General features: G+C 39.9%; 3 protein-coding genes across 4 annotated transcripts; 2 read left to right on the top strand and 1 right to left on the bottom strand.

Annotated features, from left to right (window-relative positions):
* Positions 1 to 451: 451 nt before the first annotated feature.
* On the bottom strand, positions 452 to 13008 carry LOC116386829 (pollen-specific leucine-rich repeat extensin-like protein 1). 2 transcript variants are annotated; one of them, XM_031853390.1, is made up of 5 exons: positions 12848 to 13008; positions 6671 to 6759; positions 4595 to 4685; positions 1546 to 3493; positions 452 to 1444 (listed from the first exon to the last, which is right to left on the bottom strand). In XM_031853390.1, exons 2-5 carry the CDS (start codon positions 6749 to 6751, stop codon positions 1348 to 1350), a joined length of 2217 nt encoding a protein of 738 aa, XP_031709250.1. In that variant the 5' UTR covers positions 6752 to 6759; positions 12848 to 13008; the 3' UTR covers positions 452 to 1347. The 2 variants fall into 2 exon arrangements, with proteins under 2 accessions (XP_031709250.1, XP_031709242.1); XM_031853382.1 differs by lacking the exon at positions 12848 to 13008 and adding an exon at positions 8947 to 9154.
* A 1070-nt stretch (positions 13009 to 14078) lies between these two features.
* On the top strand, positions 14079 to 15581 carry LOC116383681 (guanylyl cyclase-activating protein 1-like). The gene is made up of 3 exons (XM_031847702.1): positions 14079 to 14276; positions 15045 to 15194; positions 15480 to 15581. Exons 1-3 carry the CDS (start codon positions 14079 to 14081, stop codon positions 15579 to 15581), a joined length of 450 nt encoding a protein of 149 aa, XP_031703562.1.
* A 2520-nt stretch (positions 15582 to 18101) lies between these two features.
* On the top strand, positions 18102 to 23159 carry irf6 (interferon regulatory factor 6). The gene is made up of 8 exons (XM_031854137.1): positions 18102 to 18347; positions 18686 to 18864; positions 19645 to 19840; positions 19924 to 20022; positions 20143 to 20394; positions 21014 to 21406; positions 21565 to 21683; positions 22107 to 23159. Exons 2-8 carry the CDS (start codon positions 18691 to 18693, stop codon positions 22335 to 22337), a joined length of 1464 nt encoding a protein of 487 aa, XP_031709997.1. The 5' UTR covers positions 18102 to 18347; positions 18686 to 18690; the 3' UTR covers positions 22338 to 23159.
* Positions 23160 to 23878: the final 719 nt, after the last annotated feature.

The following is a 23878-nucleotide window of genomic DNA, read 5'->3' as shown; positions in this document are numbered from 1 at the left end:
GATGCTCTTGTATGATGCATAGGGTGAGAGACACTTTGCTGAGCTGGAATGAAATAAGCACACATCCCAGTAGAAGAGCTTACAACACCCAGTGCCACGCTGGTATATAGTGGGTATTATATTGGTCCTTACATTTTGAACCAACTTATTTACTTTAATGTGTTCATTTAAAAACCCACAAATTGACTTTTGACTTCACCAGCACTTAATGTACCATTTTAAATGGTACGATGAAATTGATTAGCCCAAAACAGGAAAGGAAAAGTTTATTTAAGATATTACTGATCAAAATCTTTGTTGGCGCCACAGTGCAGCCGTCATTCCAGTTATTTTTCATATGCACACCCAAAAGCACCACGTCATCTGCAATTTTGTCTTTTCTCGACTGAGATGTCTTGCCGCTAGTGCACATTCTTAAATACTGAGCACAAAAGAACTCAAGGACATGCAATTACTGCTTGGATTTATTTTCAGATTAGTTGTTGGACAACATTTGGTGTAGATTAAAATTTCTGCTTAAATACTTTACAACCAACATTCTAAATCTTACAATATCTAGGTACTTTTGTAATCTTATATAAACTGATATGTACAGCATGAATGTAGATGCATTGACACAAAGTTTACTGCAGTAAATTAACTATTATACAGATGGCAACGCTTTTCCAAGATCAATAAATATGAGAAACAATCCTACTGAGGGATAAACACACTTGTCTGAATTACCTGTTGGCTTTGTTCTAGTGGACCTACATCATGTACATGTAACAGTGAGAATATTTCAGTTATGGGACATATAACTACAGCATGGACCACAATAGTTGCATTGTACGTTATTGTATGTTTACAGATATATCCGTCAACGCATTTGTCAGGAATTTGTTGAGAGTAATGTAGATTCATTTTCACTCGCCACACTCTTACCAGCTATGAATAACTTTGAATATTATTTTTCTTATGAATATAACCCATGTGGCATTAAGGCTGATAAAAAAGCTTTGGTTAAAAAGGCAACATATCCAACATGAACCTCTACACTAAATAAAAATCTGCAGTAAAAAAGAAAAAAAAAACTTTAAAAAAAAAGGTCAACCGGAAACTTCAGAAACAAAATACAAAACAGAAAACACAATTTGACAGTGATAGTGTGTTCTCCAAAGATTGAGAAATACATTCAGAACTCAGCAGGCCATTGCTATTAGACATGCTTAACATACTTGCTCGTAGCATTTGTTCAAAGTGCTTTTCCCCTCCAATGTACAAATTCCTTCTGATGCAAAAACACATGATCCAATCACGTGCGATGTGTGCTAAACAGAAGAACACCTATCTCTTTAACGCGTCTCTTTACGGATCCCCTTTTCTGACAAGAGTAATGGGCTGCTTGGTTCCAGGCCGAACAGTAAAGGTCATACCATGCTGATGTTTGGACTGCGTCCCGTTGCTGAAAAGATAAACATATTCATTATTATGAGTTGATTCTGTACACAGACACTGGGCTCTTTGTCTCAGAAAAGTGAAGACGTCATATTTGAGCACTCTTACCTGGCTGGAACCTTCACTGAAGAGGTTTCCTGATATTTACTGACCAATTTACTCTCCAGCTCCTGCATGTTCAGTGTTGCTGCTTTGTTGACCACGGGGTTATTCTTGCTCTGTCGTGCGGCTCTCTGGACAACAGGGACCTTATTGTCCTCATCGGACAGGGGGGAGCCCCAGTCATCAGAAGTGGACTCTGCCTCGTTCACTGGGGCCATTTTGTGGTCCATTTCCAACATCTTCTTTTGAAGGATGCTCAAGAGCGTGCTCTGGCTGGGTGACAGAGTGGATGGGAGCGGAGCAGGGGCCGCCTTGGGTTTCTGCAGGGGTTGAAACTTTGGTTTGACGTCGATGTCAGGAGGTGGAAGTTTTGGAGCTGCTGGGGGGAGTTTTGGGGGAGGAGGTGGAACATGAGACGGAGGGAGAGGGATTACATTTGGTGTTGGTGCCTTTTTCTTGGGAGGGTCAGGTGGAGGAACGGAAGGAGGCGGCTCCATATTCTCGTCAAAATCGTCAAAATCATCAAACTCTGGCGGCGGAGGGAGTAATGGCATACTTAACTCCTCAGGCTGTGTGTTTTGAGAATTTGAGGGGCTTTGCACTGCATTTAGCCTCTGCTCAACCAGGTGGGTCGCACTTGGGGATGCTGCCGTCCTACTGAGAGCTGAACGGGTGGATGGCATCGGATCCTCGACCAGAGCAGGACTGCTGGATTTTGCTGGAGTCTGAACGGTTTGCGTATGTACAGCAGGACTGGTAGACTTTAGACTCTCCTGTATTCTTTCCAGAGATGTTAGAGTAGAGGAAGAGCTGGACTTTGGGGTGACAACAAATGAATTGGGATTGGTGTCACTCGGGTGAATGCTTGCACTTGGCTGCTCAATCGTTTTCCTGCTGTTTTCCCGCGACAGAGGGTGACTCGATTTATGTTTGTCTCTTTCTTTAGCCGCCATTAAAAGAGCCAGTGGGGACGCTGTAGGTCCATCTCGTGCCCCGTGGGTTTCACTACCCTTCAGGTTGCGTAGTTTACGATCTATTAACGGACTGAATTTACAAATTTGACTTGGAGATTCTACAAATTGGTCATTAATGGGCTCTGAATTCACCCGAGTATTGTTTAGTTTCAGCAGCTGATGTGGAGTCTGGAGCGGTTTGTCTATTTCGGGCTGTACTGAAGCTATCTCTTTTTTAACCTCCTTGTTTGGCTCAGGAGGCGGTGATTGAGAGGGTTGGGGAATTTGTAAGTTCTCCTTCAGCTCCTGTACATCTTTGGGAGCTGGTTTATACGGTGTAGCCACTTTAGGGGCTTTCCCATCCACCTGGACAAGAACTGGGGCAGATTTAACGGCCGCAGAATCTTCCAGGAGCAACATCTGCTTTTGTCTTTTGTCTTGCTCTTCATACCCACTGAGAATTGAGGTCTGAGGAACATAGTAAAGCTTTGCTGTGTTTTGGGGATTGAAAGAGGACAGTGTGTTTGTCTGCACGGGGGGAGGTGGGGCAGGAGTCCCTGGTGGGGAGTCTAAGTTGGATATAGAGGACAGTCTAATGGGTTTTGGAGGTGGTTTCTTATTAGTCTTGTGTTGCCTTTCAGAAGGAGGCAGTGGTGGGGAGAACATCGGACGCTCAGGAACTGTGGCTGGTGGTGGACTGGGGACGGGTGATGCAGAGCCATTGGAGTAAGTAGGTGGAGGCTTTGGTGGAGCCATTGGTGGCGGTTTTTTGAAGGTTAAGTCTTCCCCCTCCATGAATGGTGCCAGTGAGGTCGGTTTTGGATTGGGCATGGATAGAGAGGGAAATGGTGCCACATTAAGACTGTTCAGGTCACCCATGAAGTCTAGTGGAGGAGGGATAAAAGTCCCCGGAGGGGGTGGAGGAGCCATGGCAGGAGGTGGAGGAACAGAAATTCCAGGCACAGATATAACAGATTCATTGGACAAGTGATTTCCACCAACTAAGGGAAGAAAGAAAAAAGAGAATAACTGAGAAAAGTTCAGCACTGTTGTACATTGTGAAGTAGGAGCAATTACAATATTTATCATATTTCAAGCAATTGAGAAATGTTAAGTAGCGACTCCTGAAAAAAGATGCTCAAAGGCTAAGTAGGCGCCCAACTGTGTGAATCATTCAAACAACCCATGCCTAGTCCAGATTTGTTTTGTGTTGTTTATTAAACAAAAATAATTATAAGCAATAACTGTGCTGGAATAACTAGAGTAGGATCTGGCGGTCAACAGAAAATATCGGAGCCTAGCTCACCCCCTTAGTCTTAATCTTTTAAATAGATAGATCATAAAGAATCAACAATGTTTACTGCTGAAATCAAGTCTGGGCAAAACGGCAACAATCTTCTATTCCGATCACTTCATATCTCGACAGCGATATATATCATGATTTAGCATGTTTTCTGGTAATTCAATAAATAAAAGGTCTTTATGAAATAACCGCATGGTTTTCTATTCTCTTGTGTGAATTAAACACTTGACAAATGAGTTTTTCCTCATTTAGTATCAACTTAAGTGGAAAATAACCAGACTTTCTGATAGATTTGAGTAAGTATGTGCTTGGTATTATCAATTTAAATAATAATTGTTTATCACGATATTTTGATATATGATTTCATCACAGTAAGATTCCAAGAAAAGACAATAAACTGTCAAAATCTTAATTATCGCCCGGCCCAAGCTGAAAGGAATTAGTTTAAAGTCAGATAAACAAGTGACAGAATAATAAATTTAGAATTACTCACAGCTAAAATTAGACAAATTATATCCACTCTGTTAATACTAACACTCCCATTCTGTAAATATGCTCGCCATCTGGTATGGCGGTTTGGACACATTCAGGAGGGTTATTGAGCAACAACCTGAACAAACATTTACCTGCCCTGCATTTTCAACCCTTTACGGAGACATTTAGATTGCTGTGATCCATCAAGTGAGTCAGAGTAAAGGCACATTGCAAATGATCTGGGTCCTTCAGAGTGTAAATAATGAAATTCTAGTGTTTTCCAAGCTAAACTTAAAGTACATATTTGCGATAGGTAGACGCTCACCTGAACCGTTGATCTTTGGACCGTTGACAGGGGGGAGGAGGGGGACTTTGGGTGTCGGGACGGCAAACCCTTGAAAGCTGTCGAATGAGGACTGTGAAAACAAATAAAACATCAAAATGTTGACATTTCAACATCTGAGACATAAGAAAAAAAGCTTGGTTCAAGAACAGCAGTATACATGACATGAAGTCTACATCGTGTTAAGAGGCGCTGGAAGGTATTCACTCCTAGAGTGAATAAACCAGTTCTCAACTATTGCAGAGCTCACTGTACCTTGAAAACAGATGAACATGTCCAATACTTACTACATTACTGGCATCGACAAAAAATAGTCAGTCAGTGATAACTTTAGTGGCTCTCAGGTCTTGGTATTATGAAGAACCTAATGTATAGCTGTATTTGCAAATAATTTCAAGTTAAATCAATTTATATATATGTATATATATATAATGATTTATAGTGAATATAATACAATGTAAAAAACATTCCTTTAAAACAAGTATGACTTTGTAATGTCTGTTTCCAAATAAGTGCTTTTTTTAGGCTATTCTTAGGTTTGCCATGATTAAACCGGTGACGGAGATTTTGAAAGGATCATTTTCGTACACATACTTCTCTTATGAGGAGCACTCAGTGATTCATGATGTAGGATACACCTTTTATTCATCACATTGTGTTAACGTGGGCCTGGCTGAGAAAATGGCAGGCTGTCACTTAGAAACCTGTGTGCTTGTAGGTGCGTGCGTGAGAGAGATTTGCTGTTCTCGTCATGGCCCAAACACCTCCAAAAATAAACACCGACTGTGTTGACACAATACATGTCCATGAGAGTTAACAGGGTACATGAAAAAAAATAAAAGATCATTCCAGCAACACAAAACATATTTTCACTGCTGTACCTCTTGATGTTAATGTGATGCAGGCTCTTTCAGTAATGTGCTAATGCAATAAAGCAACAAGCTCGCACCAGTTACACTTCAAAAATGTATTATTGATAAGGTTGGTAATGACTTAGGATCTAAAGGTTGCTGGTATACTGCTTTTCAGCCCTTTAAATGCTTGTGTTCCAGACTAAAAATAATTGGAAATCTGCCTGATGTCATGCCTCAAATGACACATGTCTCTCTTGTCTAATAACCCACAGGACACTTGAGTAGCTTCTTGGAAAATTAAGAACACTACACCACAAGTTGAGGGCGTGTCAGTAAAGATGGCATATATGATCCAGTTTGATTTTGTCTGTTTGTTCCCTGCACTATGACTCACTTTTATCTGTCGCAGCCATCTCAGCTGTCCTGCCCATGCTGCTAGGTGTGCCATGTCAAACACATGCCACACATGCCACATTCACAGAACACTCCCAAATTTTGAGGTGTGGGAACCAGAGCAGCAAGGAGCTCTTTATTTATATCTGCGCCATGATAAAATAATGGGAGGCCTGACAGCCATGGGATCTTTTATTCAGTAAAAGTACCTATAAAAATACTTTATCACAAGTAGAAGTCTACTTTAGTAAAAATAGAAAACTATTATCAGCAAAATGTTCTTTGATTATCAAAAGCTAAAGTTCTTATTATGGTTAATGTACTTAATTATTTTCCACCACTGTGTGATGTTATACATCATCACTACACCACCAGTTATGCCATCTTTCACAGCCTACGGCATATAAAGAACAGTGTCAGTGTTAGCACTCCCGCATGAGGATATATTATGGTTATTAGAACTAAAAGTGACTCTCACCAAACAAACACAAACGGACAGAAACTCAACTGGCAAAATTACAAATTATTGATTAACAAACACTTGTTGATTTACATGTCCTGTCCCTGTGCTTGTTTAAGATGACCCAGATTCAAACACAGTCAAGCACTAAACTGTCTTTTATCAGTTCATTTGCATCTGTGCAGCTCTGCAGATAACAGAGTACAAGATGAAGTAATACATTGCATGTAAACGACACGGTGGAGTCAGCTCAGAGTGACGTATATCTAATGGTTTTCCAATGTCTGAAACTGAGTGTTAAATGAGAATATGTTCAGGCCATGCACCATGAAGCTTAACTGAGGTACTCACAGTGTGATGGTTGACAGTTGGTCTGGCCCGCACACTGGCAGTTCCTGACTCTGGGATTGCCGATGACTCCAGCACCGGCATTGCATTTTCTGAGGAAATAAAATGCAAAAGATTTGTATCCTCTTCATGCTTTTAGCCATTTAATTTCTGCTGAAAGCTCTGAGAATGGTTTGGCCAGAGAGGACAAACGATGTGGTTGGTGTGAGACACGGTTTAACACGGGCAGATAGTTTTTGATTTAATAAATTCACATCATTACTGACAGTATGCAGTATTCATGAATATTTTTCCAGAAATACATTTTTCAGTGTTTGAAATTTGTAAAATTCAGAAAGCCTCCAGTACATTTCACCATCCAAAACTGCACCGTGTCCATCTGTCTATTGTTCTTCTCTCTGGTGAAGATTAGTACATTCTGGTCATTTGGCAGGTAATGACATACCAAAGCGTCCTCTTAGTTGTTGTCACTGAACTTAACAATCTACTGTGAGATCTCATGCGCTGTAAAAGGCCGGTTTGTTGTTGACAACTAAATAGTTATAGGAAGCTGAAAAGATGACTGCAATCTTTGTTCATACTCCACCATTGAGTTGAAGTGAAAGTTTCATTATGCTGGTTACTGAATTCCATTACTACAACACAACTTGCAGCATAAGACACAATAATGTTAATGCTATTTCCAAATTGAGATATCACTTGTAAAAAGGTAAAGATGAGTAGAATGAGCACTGAGACAAAGACACAATCACTTAACATATCCAACTTTATAAGTGAAAGAATGAGACACCACTCTGCTAAACTGAGGTTGGTTGGAGAGAAAACAATTTCAGCACATTCCTTCGCTGTTCCTTCCAGTGTCGGTCCTCGTGCTTATCCTAAAGAAACTTGACACTGAGAGGCACTTAATCTCTGCATGTTCTGTCAGCCTTCAATAACAACATCTTTCAATGGAGAGAGACCAAAAGGCTTCACATTATGAACAAAAAAGGAACGCAAAGTGTTTTTCCTTTACGCATTTAGTATAACCATCATGTTACAAGCCAAATACAACTGTGGAATTAACTCAGTATGAACGACTATTGAAAGAATTGCCATTGGTGTTGAACCAGTCTAACTTAATTATTAGTTCCCCCATTGCGCACCTGCTTCATTTAAATAGACAAATAGTCGCTCCCAAGTTGTGTCTTTGCATAGCAATCCCTCTTGTTTCCTGCTCTTGACAATCAAATGAAAGTAATGCCACAGACACCTGGTTAGTTTTTCCGTAAACTGATCTCAACATGTGAGAGTGCATATTGTCTGGTGTTACCCTAATATAATGGTGTACCTTTTCAGATGTCTTTTCCTGGTCTCAAATGCTAAGCAATATCATTGTATAAATATATGGTCATCATTTCACACTTTGCTTTTATAGTTTGGCAATAAACAATGAACTCAAGGTCCACTTACTATCTTTTTCTAGAGTTTTCAACCGCATCTCATGGTCTCCCTCAGCAAAGGGAGATGACGCATTTGTAATGGTGTATATAGTATGCTGTTATATGTTCATAAAGTACTAATAAACGTTACAATCCCTCATGGTATTCAAACAAAAGTGATGTGATTTTTTTAGATCATCTGTATCATCACCACCTTCAGGATCTTTCACTTACAATAAGTGTAGGCGATACCACAATCACCACCAGATATCATTTTGAGATGATTAAAGCGGACTCATACTCACATAAACTATTCTCAGGCGGTGTCTAAACAGTGAAACAAACACACTGAATGCAGCTGTTTTAGACATAATTCCAATTAGAGTATGATATCTTGGGTATATTCAGTTCCTCTAATTTTCCTTGGTTGGAGATTCTAGATATTCCCACAAAATGCCTTGTTTCAAGCATTGTTGAGGCAACACTGAATCGCACAAAGTGAACAGAATTGCCGGACGACAGGTCAGTGTGAAGCCAGACATGCAAGGTCAAAGTTATACCAAGAAGAATGGACTTTAACATTTGAGAACAGGTTTTTCATGGATGAATCACATTGATGGCACCTGCAGCTACATGCACATCAGGACATGTCATCAAACATAATAGAATACGGTTGAGATTTGCTTTAGGATCAACAGGCAGCCCATTAAGTCTACATATGGGAGCTCTGTGGCTTTAACACTTTTGTCCATGTCAACATCAAGTACAAAGGTCGTGTTATTCTTCAGTGAATCATTAAATTGAATGCTTATTTTCTATTATAACCAATGAGCCCCATAGGCAGTGTTGGCTACTCACCCATGTCCTTGATTTTAATATTGGTGTCGAAAAGAGACTGGGTCTTTCGACCCAGAAAATTCAACTTTCCCTTCTTCATGATTATTGATTAGTTGTCGTGTAGATACGACTGGACGGCAGGATTACTGGCGCATTATAAATCAACAGGTAAATCCGAGGTAAAGAGCAGGTGAGCTAGTTTCGTGACAGGTGCACTACCGCGCACCAGGTAAACTCGACTCCAATAATTTGGTACAAACTATTTGGGCCATACAGAAAAAATGGAGTTAACCCCGCCCACTCTTCTTTCACTGCGCCTCCCCGTAGTTATACACACCCAACAGGTGAGGCCCTGGACTCTCCTTTTCTCATTCCAGAACAAATCTCACCTGCGCACTGACTAACTGCTCGTGCAGTCAGCCAGCCTTCAAAGCTCTGTGGTATGTGCTGAGTGATTGTCACAGTGTTTCATTTTGTCGAGGCCAATTTGATAAGGCTGCCCATGAGAAACATGATTAGGAACACAGTTTTAACTTTGCAGCACATTAAGTTTTTTTTGTTTTGTATGGTTCACCAAGGGGCTTTCTACAGGAAGTAAGATGTTGGGAAATAAAAAGGCTATTCTGCTTTTAATGTGTCTATGTGTCATAATCATTCTGGTCATAAGTAAAACTTTATTTCTATAACGATTGTCGAAGTCAGTATTATGCAGTGATCCAGATAGAAAGTAACTAGCTAACTAAAGTACAAATGCTTTACTTAAATACAACTTATCCATCATAATCTACACTTCTATACTCCACCACATTTCAGAAGGAAACATTGTATTTTGTTTTACTTACAGCTATAGTCTGATGATCAAGATTTGAAATACAAAACCTATGATCAGTTTATAACATATATTGCATTATTATTATTAAACTACCCAAAAGTATATGAAGCAATAAAATCCACTTCAACCAACTAACACATTAGGTAATGCTTACATGTAATACATCAATAATAATAATCACATTAATATACTAACATAACACTGACAGGGCCGCAGAATGAGTACTTTTGATAAGTACTCACTGATAATATTAATGTGTGTTTACTTGAAAAATATTTAATGTGTGATGTCTTTTACCTGTAACTGATTCTTTTTTAAGTAGAGTTTGTCAGAAGCCTTAACAGTTAGTGTTATGCTATTTATCCCTCTGGGTGTTTGCTCAGTTATTCATTTATTATGGTTGAAACATTAAGTTTTTGCTATGAATCCCCTTTTTGCATAAATCTGTGTCAGTTGTTTACTGAAACAGATTCTGTGGAGTTATTTACCGAAGGAAGGTGAAGCATGCGACCTCCATAAGCAGGATAACTGTGAAGTTGATGTCAAAGAGGATCAAGACTCCTCTAAAGCTCAGAGTGAGCTGACCCATGACAGCGAACCTACAGCAGCACCCACCGACTGTAAATGAAGATCTTTGCCACACAAAGATATGACCAGTAACACACGGTGACTAAGTACATTTACTTATTCTATCTTAGTATAACCTAGAGGTTTTTTTTACTTCACATGATCATTTCAGTTTTCTGCTTCAACTCCACTACATTTCAGAGGGATGTATAGTACGTTTTACTTCACTACTTGTATGTTACTAGTTACTTATGTATGTACACGTATGTATTACATATCATATATTAGAATTTAGTACATGGAACTAAATATATTTAACAGACTACCTAAAACGTCTTACTCCACACTTATATATGTAATATCAAGGAAGAAAATATGAAGATCTGATTCAATAAAAACAAATTCCCATTACTTTGGTCTAAATACCTTGATATAAATACATTATTTTAAATATATGTTGGCACTATAAAAATACAGTATAAAAACATGCAAAGATAGTAACCGTGAGTTAATTTATTTTATTTGCCAAAAGTTTAAACCATGTATTCACTGTTTATTTTACTTAGTACAGTTAAGTAAGACAATTGTGTCAAGTAAGTGTTTGGTAAAATAAAGGATCTGAATGCTTCTTCCACTGGTTTTTATGATGACTATGGTTTGCACGGATCCATGAATCTTACTAATATAGTAATAATCCAGTAAGGCCAATTGATCTATTTTCTTCATCAGATTTATGTCAATATGACATACTTACATTTAAATATCCGTGTTATTAAGTTAATAATCTGTGTTTAGTGAGGTGAGTTTAAATCGGAGCAGTTTTGGCCTTGTCCTCTAATTACATGAGAGCGGGTTATATAATGATCGTCTATCCAGAGAACCGGTCAATCCTTTCCTTCACTCAGTGTTTATGTCACTTCAGTTGCCCTGGAGACAACCACACCAGTCCATCCAGTTCGTCATGCTGACTGATGCCGGCTGAAATGTGAAGAATGTGCTGCATTTTGGCGCTTTAGCTGCTTCCCGGTGCTGAACATATTGTAGAGTTCAACTCCACCAACGACATTGTGAAATGCACATCACGAGCTCTTTGGGCCATTTATGAATTGAATTATTCAGGCATGTATTCAGTTATTTATTGACACATTATGCTCATTCATTAATGGCAGTCTTTTAGTTGCATATGAACACAGTTGATAAAAATAGTACGTCATGTTTTATAGAAAACATGGCTGTGTCCTGGTGCCAGACAATGCCAATACATGCACCACTATACAACATTTGTTATTGATAAACTACTACTTGCCTTTGTATCCTTCTTATTTTATCCATAAATCATACAGGCCCTGGTCTGTGCAATAACAATCCAAAGTGAGTACAAAGTCAGCAGACATTATTGGTTTAAAGACACTGACGTTAAAGGAAGTGAAGTCCATAACTATTTTGCATTCCATCATGACGAGATATAAATCAGTTGTAAATGGAAACGAAACTAGAGATGATACCAGAACCAGATTCATTGTGTGGAAGAATTTGTGCAGTTACTAAGATGACAGCAGTTACAGTGTGTTTCATCTTTACAGATCTCTATAAAGATTTTTGTCAGCAGTATTCCTTCCGAAGAGAGTACTTCCAATGAAAACTGTGAGGTCTGTGAGCATATCTAAGTTATGTTTGTTTATGTATGTGTTGATTGCATGTTTACATTTGTACCTGTAACTTTAATATATTGCATTACATTGTATTTAACAACATAAGTATTCCAATTGCCCTGTGTGTTTATTTCTTATCTATATAGGGTGACTATTTCTGTAGGCCAACCCCTAGTTAGCGTCGCACTGTTTCCCTCTACTAAAAGCCAATAAGATATTCCCATTGGATTTTGGATTATTGCAGAAAATAAGCTCTGTGGCAAAGAAATCAATCTCGTTCAGCAAGATAATCAACAATTGAACACCACTTTTATGATTTTTGAAGCTTGAATGCAATCAGCAGAAGTAAAAAGCTAACATGAGGCTATAAACAAACCACAGTTGCACGAGTGCGAGTAAACACAACGAGGCTAGGAAGGCTGACTATTCGTCGTGATGCCGTTCAGTAGTCTAATTTAGCCTCTTGTTAGAAACCCTCTTTTTAAAGACACTCAAAAGTCCATAAAAGGACCATAAAATCAAATGTTTTCAGTAGAAAGGGATGTTCACCGTTTTTTGACATCCTGGTTCAGTCAAACAAACCAGCAGCCGCATTACTGACAGCAGATGGAGGAGCTTTAAGAGGGTCAAAAGCAACACAGTGACACAGTGCCATCAACCCGATGAAGCAAGGGTAAGCTGAGAGATCACTGTGAGTAGTCTTAAGTAAAGAAGGTTTATGAATATGGCTAAATTTTAAACTGACCTTTGCCCCAAAGAGCTTTAATAACTTAATGTCCAAACACAATGTACTGTATGTGTGTGTGTATTTAAAAAAATGTTTAATGCTGCATGTTATGGTTGGCTTCCTTGTTTACTTACCCATACGTACCTCAGAGTTTACTTTCTCTTGTCTCCTATGTGTCGATGACCCGCTCGCTGTGAGGTTGAGTTCATGTCAATGTCTGCGGTTACAGAGGTGTAACACATTCACAGTGTTGAGTTGACTGACCGAATTCTTCACTCCCAGGCCCTCTGAAAATCATGAGACCATGTTCCTCGCTCCCATTTTCCCATTTCACCTGCGAGATAATGACAGCACATTGACATTAAAGAACACAACCCAGTGAAGGATAGGGCCAGTGAAGCAGGTGAACATCCACATACAATAAGCCCTACTTTTTTATTTATGGTACTTCCTATTTAGTGCTAATTAGTGAATGTTAGATAACACATTACACCAACACGGTGCAAAAGGAAAACATTATACATGCTAAACGTATCATCATCGTAAGCATGTTAGCATACAGAGAAATACAGAGATGCCAGCGTGGCTGTAGAGTCTTGTTTATGAAACAACAGAACAGAACACAACAGGAAAGCATATACATCAAATCAAATTAAGAAACACAAAATCCTGAGTATATACAGCTACCTCAGCATGTCAATAATGCAAAACAGGGAGAGAACAAAAAGAAGCATTAAAAAAACAGCAACATGGGGGGATAAATATTTAAATACATTCACAAATACAGAAAACATATGCTTAGTGGGCTTATTATTGGCCACTAACAACCGAAATAATTGCTAAGGAGACGTGTTGGATAATCTTTCACAAGGAAAGATTAGTAGTTATCTATCCCAAAAGATACACACCAAACTAAATATGGACAGTTGAACACATAGTTGAGTAATAATGATGAATCCATACGTGTTGCAGAGTTCATCAAGCATAATAATGCCTACGTAGAAACTTAATGAGCATTGGTAACTGATATTTGATTCATATGTATTCATATATGAATATATCTAATATATATTTTCATGTTGATATCATTTGTTGGTCAGCTGGTGTCATCTTGTACAATAGGAAGTATTTCTGCTCCGAGGTTGTTTTTGTTAGTTAAGTCTTTGCTTGCAAGCAAAGTGGATTACAATTTCTGAGCCTTCAACATCACAGAGACGCACAGAAGGATGATTGGCTCACACACACACTGCATCCTGCTACTTGTTTTTAGTCTGCATACCGGCCATGCACGGATGTTCGGCGGATGCGATACATTCTAGTTCTGGTTTTTACAGGATTTCTTATATCCCTTTTTTGTTTTTTTAGATAAACAGACATGGGAAACTGCACTGGGTCGGCTATGGAGGAACTACAAGCTTGTGAGAGTCATCAGTGGTACAGAAAATTCATGACCGACTACCCATCTGGACTTCTCACCTTTTACGAGTTCAAACAGTTATTTGGTCTGAGGAACCTGTCAGATACATCCAACGCCTATGTTGAGACCATGTTTACAACGTTTGACATGGATAATGTAAGTGGATTTATAATCTTCTGGCCGGGTAATATATACATTTTAATGTTAAGTAAAGCTGAATCTTTAAGTATGCTCACCATTAGTTGCTTTTCATCCTTACCGAATAGGATTGATGGTGAAATGTTTTTAAAAAGCATCCTTTGCACAAAAAGACAGAAATTTAGTTCTCATTACTTTTACTTATATATGTGATAATGCTGCTATTATTTCATAATCCAGATCATATTCATAATATATCTATCATCTTGATTATCTGCTTCTACTATTACCAACAAATAAGGATTACAATGATCATCTTCCTCATCAGAAAACCCACAAAGATTGATATTTGTTTACGTGTACTTTATTTCCACCCGCTACATCTATTTCATGTCTATTCAGTCTTTATGGTAAACTGTAAGAGCAGAGAAACTGGGTCATGTTCATCTCAATTTTCAAAAACAGTGACTGTGTTTTTCCTCAGTGCCTGCCAGTGTTTTTACGAGATTGTTTCTGCCAATAGAAATCTGACGGAGAGACACTTCTATTAGAGAGGGGGCTTATCCCAATGATGCTAACCTGAAAACAAGACAGCTGAAACCTCTTTTTCATGGAGGTGTAGATCAGTGTGCATTACATTTAAATACGTTATAAAATGGGTGGGCAACAGACCTTGATTCCACAATTTGACAGTTTTCTGCACAGACTTGAATGAGGCAGGAGTATACATTGAATGCCACACTGCTCTGCTCAAGACAATGTCCATAATGTCCTTCTCTTTTGTAGGATGGCTTCATTGATTTTATGGAGTATGTAGCTGCTCTGAGCCTGGTGCTGAAGGGAGGAGTGCAGCAGAAGCTTCGCTGGAACTTTAAACTGTATGATGTAGATAGGAGTGGATGCATCGACCGTGACGAGCTGCTTCAGATAATTAAGGTGGGCATGAGCCTTCATGTTGAAACGTGACGCATGGCTTTGTAACAGATCCAAGTAAATCCCAAGTACTATCCTGAAACCATCTGCTCAGACCTCTCGGGTCTCACTGAGGTATGGCACAGGTATCCCACCTCCGGCTTAGAGGAGCGTAGAACACACTGCAGTGATACAAGGTGCAGAGGCAAAAAGCTAACACTTAGCTGACATCTACTGGTTGAAGAAAGGTAGGCAACAATTGCATGTCTCAGTTTTTAACATGATCTCCTCTCTTTGTGTTATGTTTAGTCCATCCGTGCAATCAATGGGATTCCTAGTAAGGTGTCATCGGAGGACTTTGCCAACATGGTGTTTGACGAGATTGACATCAATGGAGATGGTAAGGGCTAAGGGCAAAATCTTCGGCCAGAAAATGAGCACCAACTGGGTTGGAGGAGTGGACGGAAAAAAAAACTGAATATCTTCAACCCTGGCAAATTATCGACTAAATATGAATCTCTGTTATCACCAGCAGAGGGGATTTAAGTTCAGAGTGTGTGTTTGTTTTTTCCAGGGGAACTTTCCTATGAAGAGTTCATGGAGGGGGTTCAAAATGACAGCATGCTGCTGACGACACTAACAGAGAGTTTGGACCTCACGCACATTGTCCAAAAAATTCAAAGGGGGATGAGGACCAACATCTAATACTTCCAACTGTATGGACCCCAATACATTTTTGTATATAACTGAGCCACAGCTGAAAAGGTGGGTTCAGCATAACCCACAAATCATCAGGACTAACGGATGTGGACCAATCTCTGGGTCATTGTCAAAGTGCAGCACGCTTGCACTGGTTTAGTTTTTCTTCACATATTCATGAGCCAGCAAAGACTTTCCATCAACCCCAATTCTGTCCAATGTCCATTCATTTTAGCCATCATATTCTGTTGGACATTAAATACATATTGAACTTTATGTATTTATGGGAAAACAACAGACCCGATAACTTCCTAATTGGAGTGTTTTATAAACTGTAAAGAGCCATCCGAGATTCCCTTCTTCCAAGCCATTACAGAGATGCATGTATTTTTGTGGAGCCTTTTAATGCTTTCAATGAACTAGATGCAAAACCATACCTGCTGCTACTACTACCACTACACTGTAGATTTACAGGAGCTCTAATGTATATTTTACAATAAACAATAAAAGTACATTCATCAAAATCATGTGCCTTTCCTCTTTAATCAGCCTCTAGTCTGAATCCTTTTCCATTTGGATTTTGACTGTTTGTTTTAAGTTATGTGTGTTTCCAATTGTTTCCCTTAAGTTGTCCTTTTAAACCGATCACTTAATTAAAGCAAACTTGCAGCTTTTTCACAACCCAGGTAAGCTTTAAAACATTATGCTGTTCAATCCACAGCATTAGATTTAGGTTTTTAGGATTAGCTTTTCCTAAATTAAAGTTCCACATTAGATTAGTTTATGATGCTATGAGGTTTGCTGGCTGGATAGTTTATGTTTAAGGAAAGCAAAGGAAAGATAAATGCTTAATTCTGGTATGTGAACACATGGAACAGATAGAAAGCACCTTTGTGTGACCAAATAAATGTTGTTGTAAAGTGTTAAGCGATGAGCATGCCCAACATTTATTTTATAGACATGTCAGTAAGTGATATATTTGTATTCATTCTTTGTTTTCATTCATTTTCTATTAACTCTATTAGGTCTTCTAGTACTAACTGTCTTTGACTGACAGAATGACTGGAGAAATTCACATAGAGTCCTCCACAAGTTTTTGATGACTTTGTTGTAGCTGGTTACGAAACATTTAGGTATTTTGTGACTTAAAATCAAGTAATATCTTTTCTTTACCCCTCATCACAGGCAATGACATTAATGTGGACAGTCTGGTAGTTTTTGCCTTTTTCATTTGACTCATTTTCAGTAACCTGAAGAGAGATGAGTAGGCCTACAACAAGATGGACAATATTTAAGGAAAGTCTGATTAAATTTACCTCATTTTGTGGGGGATGTTTTCTTTTATGTGGTGACCCCTCTACAGTCCCCTTTATGTTAAATTTATGTTGGGACTTTATGGGATGCTGACCCTCAGGTTGGGAACTATTCACACATCATTGCAGGGAGTTCTTCATCCTTTGGGATGCTACAGCTGGCACTTGGACCCCAGCCACTATCGGCTCAGAAAGCCATCTATTTCAGAATGCAAATAATTAGCATCACACACATGGCGACAGACTCATTGTGGATATTATGTCGAAACCAGGAAACCCAAAGGCAAATGTGTACAGCTGCATGTGTCAGACACATGCACTCAGAGAAAGCCATGAGTAGTTTCAGGGAGTGGCTTGTTATTGTCTGGCTGCTTTGTCTTCTTAGTGACAAGATCATCATCAACCGTCCACCGTCTTGTACCACTTCACAATGATTGAACTGTTATTTACTGTGGAAACTCCAACTCTGCCTGCCGGCTGAGTCATTACTATTGTCTGCCAGTGTGTAGTGTTTTGCTCTAATACGTAGGTCCCTCATAGTAAACCCTTAGGATAACACAGTTTGTGTTTTTCTCACACTGTTCAAAGCAAATAATATGCAGAAAAATATAAAGATGTTCGTTGAAAAAAAAAAAAAAAAGAATTGCATAAACATCAGTGAAAATAAAGATGGCCCAACCTCCCAATCCTTCTTGTGAAAGAACTAGTCGGTACTTTAGTTCCCTTGAGAAAACAAAAGTGTTTCTGAAATGTCTGTGTGCATTGTGCCTTTATGATAAATGCTCGTATATATCGACAAAAAACATTTATGAAAATGATGCTCAGATGGAAAAATATAGTGTCCAGTCCACGTGCTCCACAAAAAGCTATCCACTCAGCTGCTCAAAAAAAAGGTGTGTCACCGGCGTGACGTCACGCACGTACCTGAGTTTCGGTGAGGAGAGGGGACGGGCTGAGCCGGAGTGAACAACAACAGCGCTTCGGAGTCCTCCGAGATTCATTTGTTGTTATTCGCGCCCGCCTTCGTCCGTGTTAATATCAGTGAGGGTTTTTCTTATTTTAAGGGAATCTGCAGCCGATTTACAGAGGAAACGCGGTTTTATCTCCGGCTGCTGGTTAGCAGGCCGACGAGGACAGACTTCGCCAACTTCCTGGTTTGCCACAGGTATGTGTGTCGTTCTTCAGTATCGCGTTTGGTCGCTTTGTCTATTTGAGGTTTGGATCTATTTCACTGCATATTCACATGTAAAGATATGCTGACCTACCATGCGCAGTCTAACCTGTAAGCAGCTATGATTATATGACAAATAACTAAATAAGTCAAAGGTCATTCCGCCTGTCAAAGTGTGGCCGTTTTAAAATGTTTGGAATATCCCGGACGTGTGAACACTCCTGCGCGTCATTGTCTGTCACTGAGTTTAATAAAGGTCTCTGTCCGTTTAAAAAAAATGTCTCACAGGAGCAATCAACCGTGGGACTCACCGGTTTGTGTTGTCTTTTCAGCCAGGATGTCGGTCACCCCTCGACGTGTCCGTCTGAAGCCCTGGCTGGTCGCTCAGGTGGACTGCGGGCGATACCCAGGTCTGGTGTGGATTGACCGTGAGGCCATGCGCTTCAGGATCCCATGGAAACACGCCACACGGCACACACCCCAGCACGAGGACGAGGACACCATATTTAAGGTTATGGGCTCTTAAAAGCCATCAGATGTCATGATGATTAAAAAAAAAAAAAAAGTTCCGCGAAAAGAGGAATGTATAGTGACGTGTTTGTTCATCCCGAGGCAGACACCTTGTAGATTGTCAATATTAGACAATATTTTGCAAGGCCTATACTGGTTCTTACCTGCTAAATATGCTTGCAACATCTGGTTTTGCAACCGACTTACACATACCTCTGTCAAGCCTCTGACATTAGCCCTGGTGTAATGCAGGTAAGTAGTAGATAGGACAACTAGCACTGGGCCTGTATTTGTGTGGCTGTAATTAAAGATCAGAAACGGTGATGTTGGGACTTCTTGCTCTTGTTTTTCTATGAGATCGTATGCAGTTATACATGGTCTGTGTACATTCCTTGTATGAGTGCATTGCGTTGTCTTCGTCCCTGTGGACACGCCAAACTAGATGGGAAAGTGAAATTGTAGTGTTTTGGTGTAACGTTAGTAAAACCGGAACCTCTTTGTACTGACAAGATACATGGGTGACACATTGTACAGATGCTTCATGATAAAGATGAGTCGCTTACACTTTCCAAATGTATTGGTATAGCTAAATAAATACATTCATAACCATGTTTCATGCACATTAATGTACATGATGACATCATTGTCCATTATCTTGGATATTTCTTTGGACAGATACCTCACAAAAAAGGTATAATTATGTGGATCCTGTGCAGGAATCTGAAATATTTAAAACAGGACTGTGATATTGATACCTCTGTATGTTTAAATGTTCCTCCAGGCGTGGGCTGTGGAGACCGGGAAATTTCAAGAGGGAATTGATGAACCTGATCCTGCAAAGTGGAAAGCTCAGCTTCGATGTGCCCTGAACAAAAGCAGAGAATTCAACCTGGTCTTCGATGGCACCAAAGAGATTCCCATGAATCCTTTGAAGATATATGATGTCTGCGACATCCCACCGCCTCCCATTAACCAAGGTAAATAAGAGCTGGATGCTTTGTTCATCCTCAATTACAATTTGTCCTTCATTTCACTTCATTTTGTAATACTTACCCCGCAGCCTCCTCAGACGCTGGTTCTTGGACTCCACATGAGGACGACGGTGGTGAGGAAGATATGCCAGATACCCCAGAGTCTCTCCCTCCATACCCATCTAATGGTGAATGATTTCTCCTCACACATTACGCCTATTTCCTGGCAGTACATCCAAAAAAGTAAAGTGGTAAATTTAGTTTTTTGATAATTCAGCCAATTCATTCTTTTCTCTTTCCTCATTTAGGCACCAGTCCCTCTCCTCTTATTATGTGGTCTCCTAGCTCAGATTCGCAGCCTTCCAGTTGTCCCCCTTCAAATGAGGTCTGGCCCAAAGAGGAGTCAGTTAAAATCTGGCCTAAAGAGGAGCCTGTGGATGTGGAAATGACACCAACTCCCCTGTTGCCTCCTGCTCCCTTGCCGGATCACTCGATGCAGCCCCCTCCTCTACCCGATGCCTTTTTTGCCTCTCCAGAAATGTGGATCAGTTCCCTGCCGAGTAAGCACTTCTTATAGCGTTGTTGAAATCCAGTGAACACCACACATTATTAAAGAGACAGACCACCGCAAACCACAACTGTTGTTTTTTTTCCTGTTTTCCAGTCGGTGGATTCAGATAGATTTAGTGCAACGGGCTGATGCAGTGTGGGGACACCTGCTGTAACATTGGGGATAGCTACTATAGCTCAACACAGTCTGTATTTTCCTAAAACAACTGGGCATTGTAGTTTTTATTAAACAATAGTCCCTTTTGTTGGGGACTATTTTTTGCTGTGATTGAGTGTTTACAGCAGCAGGAGGGTTTGCGTGAGATTGACTCCAACTAAACTACAACGCACAAGTTCATCGTAATGTGGAATAATGTGTCTTATTGGTGACAATAATTGAGGTCTACGCCACACAGCCATTACTCAATTCATTGTCAGTCAGAAAATTATAGAATATTTGAATAAAAGCTGGCCAACACTTAATGTCTCCAAATTCCGGGGGCACTTCAGATACAGTGGGAGAAATTGTAAGTGTATGTTGTTTGGGTGAACCGTCCCTGTTTTAAGGCATAACTTCAGTTGTACGTCAAACACGGTTTTAACGCGTTTCTACATTTCTCTCTGACCCAGTGACAGACCTGGAGGTGCAGTTCCACTACAGAGGGAAGGAGATCTGTCCCACAGCGAACGTCAGTAACCCGCAGGGCTGCAGGCTGTTCTACGGAGACCTCGGCCCCATGGTCAATCAGGAGGAGCTGTTCGGGCCGGTGAACCTGGAGCAGCTACGCTTTCCGACCACAGAGCACATTACCAATGACAAGCAACGGGTTTTCACTAACCGCCTGCTGGATGTGATGGACAGAGGCCTGATCCTGGAGGTCAGCGGTCACGATATCTACGCAGTGCGTCTCTGCCAGTGCAAGGTGTACTGGTCCGGTCCCTGTGCTCCAAACCCAGCTGCTCCAAATCTTATAGAGCGCCAGAGGAAGATCAAACTCTTCTGCCTGGAGTCTTTTCTCGGTGGTAAGTAGAATTCTCACTTTTATTGGGAAAATTAGAAAAACAACTTGAGTTAAATGCAGATTCTATTAAGATTATGGTCTTTGGAGCTCTTAAAAAAATGAAATCTCTTAGAAGGAATTCTAATAGTAATAACTTTTAACTGTTTGTGTGGTGTACAGGAGTGATAGCACACCAGCGTGGCCAGACACCAATCCCTCCTCAGTTTGAAATCAACCTGTGTTTTGGAGAGGAGTGGCCCGATGGGAGACCCATAGAGAGGAAACTTATCATGGTTCAGGTGAGAATCGTTGTTTTTAACAAGAATGAATGAATGTTTGTGGTCATCACAATGCATGAACAAACTTTATCTCTGTTTACAACGGTTGGAAGAATAGTTAACACAATAAGAATAGTAATCTGCATGGAAATATTTCAATGCATAAAAAATATTTTGCATGTTGGTTATCTTATATAAATGACACAACCAGAAAATCTATTCTTATTTAAACATGTATTTCTATTATTTAAAGGAAATAAAAGCTGTTCAATATAACTTAAGCTGCAGTTCTTAACACTTTTTTTTCCACATCACACTTATATTTTGTCTTTTCATACTGATAATGGCTATTTATTTGTGTAAACATGTGAACCACAAGACAATTAGCTGCACTCTTTTCAGAGTCTCTGACTGTGTGACTCATGCTGGTCCTCTGTCCTACAGATCATTCCAGTGGTGGCCCGCATGATAAGCGAGATGTTTTCTGGAGACAACACACGGTCCTTCGACAGCGGCAGCGTTCGCCTGCAGATCTCAATCCCAGATATCAAAGACAACATAGTGACCCATCTAAAGCAGCTGTACTGCCTGCTACAGAACCACCAGGGCCAGGACGGCTGGACGTTGCCCACCGGCCCAGGCTTGAACATCGTCCAGGCTCTGCAGGCACAGTGAAGCAGCGCACACTGTGAACTAACATACATCACTGTATGTGTCACACTGCTACTGGGAGTTACCGACCGTTGGCAAAGAATTACTGATGCGTAATCATATTTAGAAGTGTGCACACTATACTGTAGGATTCTTGTGCTTTTCTCCAGTAATGTTTTGTGACTAGGCTTTTTTTTTGTATATAAAGTAGTGCCCTCAATCCTGCATCACTCTGCATTATGTGTGCAGGTACCAAAGACAGATATGGCGACTGCATGGGTCAAAGTCCTGCTTGCTGCAATGGAACATTTAACATAGTTAATGAGTTACAGGAATCGCCCTGTGCCATATTTATCCAAAACTGGTCAGTGATTACCAATCGAGAAACTGCGCAGAATACCGTTTTTATCTTTTGACCTCATATATAATGTTTCGAAGCAACACAACTCGCATGGGATTTTTATATGTTGGATAGAATTTAGCCAAATATGAAATAAAGTACGGCTTGCTTTTATCTATTCATTTATGACTTAACGGCACATCTTTACTCAGTTTGCAATCAGTTTTCTGGTCACCTGCTCAGCAGTGTTGTCTTCAGTTGATTTATTTTTCTATCTATATTGTAGGTTACTTTTGTATTCACATCTTTGATTTTTAGGTCATTTATTGTATCCAGGAAGTCGCTGAACATTCAGCTATTTGAATCTATTTTAATATGGATGCCACTACACCTTGAGGTGCTGAATTATGTTTTACATCTAGTAGAATTCAACCTGTGATTGTATGTTTATTTTATCAATAAAAAAAGCACAAATAACATGGGAGTTTATGAATGACTGTTATCATAGTAAACCGGTTTCTGGGCAGAGAAGAGTCAAATATAGCAGCTTTGTGCAATGCATTCTTGTACAAACAGTGTTTGTTTACTTTTGCGCTCCAGATGCAGCTGCGGGTTGACTGCTTTGTGAATTTACTGCAGCTTTGCACCTTCTGAATGAGTTAATGCAGCGTTGCTGACTCCCGGTGGTTTAGGTTAACAACAGCAGGCCTGGGATGAGTACAGCATTGAGTATTGTGTTTTGGTGCTTTGTGTCGGCATCAGTAAAGGGCTTGAACCTCCAAGTGAGGTTGTTTGTTTCTTTACAATCATTTGATTTTCAGCCATCTGATGATGATTGCCTAATATATCATTAGAGTGACCAATATAGAGTATGAGTGACAGGCCATTGGGGCAGGAGCAGGGAAAACAAACAGCAAAAATTGAGGTTTTAATGGTCCTGAGTAGCCCAGAAATTAATATACTTCTGGATTAATGCATGACATAAAACATCCTGGATTGCTGCTGTTATTTATCATATTCTACAATTTAAGGTCAGTGACTGGGTAGAATAGTTCAATAATGGTGTTGTCTTCAGGTACTCAAGGTGAGCCACAGCTTAGCCCTATATTTTGGTGTGGGAACAGCAATTGCCAAAAAGTGCGTCAGACGTCCTTTAGACCTCTCTTATACAAGAATGCAACAACCCGTTGGCTGTGACCAGTATTTTTGAGTTACCACTCAAAAA

Source organism: Anarrhichthys ocellatus, unplaced genomic scaffold (genome assembly GCF_004355925.1).
Source record: "Anarrhichthys ocellatus isolate YVR2014 unplaced genomic scaffold, GSC_Weel_1.0 scaffold1, whole genome shotgun sequence".
Classification (NCBI taxonomy): domain Eukaryota; kingdom Metazoa; phylum Chordata; class Actinopteri; order Perciformes; family Anarhichadidae; genus Anarrhichthys; species Anarrhichthys ocellatus.
The sequence above is the reverse complement of the archived record's forward strand: the minus strand, read 5'-3'. Positions and strand labels throughout refer to the sequence as shown.

Excerpts from the sequence above, each read along its gene's own strand:
- LOC116386829 (XM_031853382.1), bottom strand. The coding sequence starts at position 9,025 with ATGAAGAAGGGAAAGTTGAATTTTCTGGGTCGAAAGACCCAGTCTCTT. Across the intron at positions 3,494-4,594 it reads TCCAAAGATCAACGGTTCAG|TTGGTGGAAATCACTTGTCC; the intron begins GTGAGCGTCTAC and ends TTCTTCCCTTAG. Across the intron at positions 1,445-1,545 it reads TCAGTGAAGGTTCCAGCCAG|CAACGGGACGCAGTCCAAAC; the intron begins GTAAGAGTGCTC and ends TTATCTTTTCAG.
- LOC116383681 (XM_031847702.1), top strand. The coding sequence starts at position 14,079 with ATGGGAAACTGCACTGGGTCGGCTATGGAGGAACTACAAGCTTGTGAG. Across the intron at positions 14,277-15,044 it reads CAACGTTTGACATGGATAAT|GATGGCTTCATTGATTTTAT; the intron begins GTAAGTGGATTT and ends TCTCTTTTGTAG. Across the intron at positions 15,195-15,479 it reads AGCTGCTTCAGATAATTAAG|TCCATCCGTGCAATCAATGG; the intron begins GTGGGCATGAGC and ends TGTTATGTTTAG.
- irf6 (XM_031854137.1), top strand. The coding sequence starts at position 18,691 with ATGTCGGTCACCCCTCGACGTGTCCGTCTGAAGCCCTGGCTGGTCGCT. Across the intron at positions 19,841-19,923 it reads ACCGCCTCCCATTAACCAAG|CCTCCTCAGACGCTGGTTCT; the intron begins GTAAATAAGAGC and ends CTTACCCCGCAG. Across the intron at positions 20,023-20,142 it reads CCCTCCATACCCATCTAATG|GCACCAGTCCCTCTCCTCTT; the intron begins GTGAATGATTTC and ends TTCCTCATTTAG.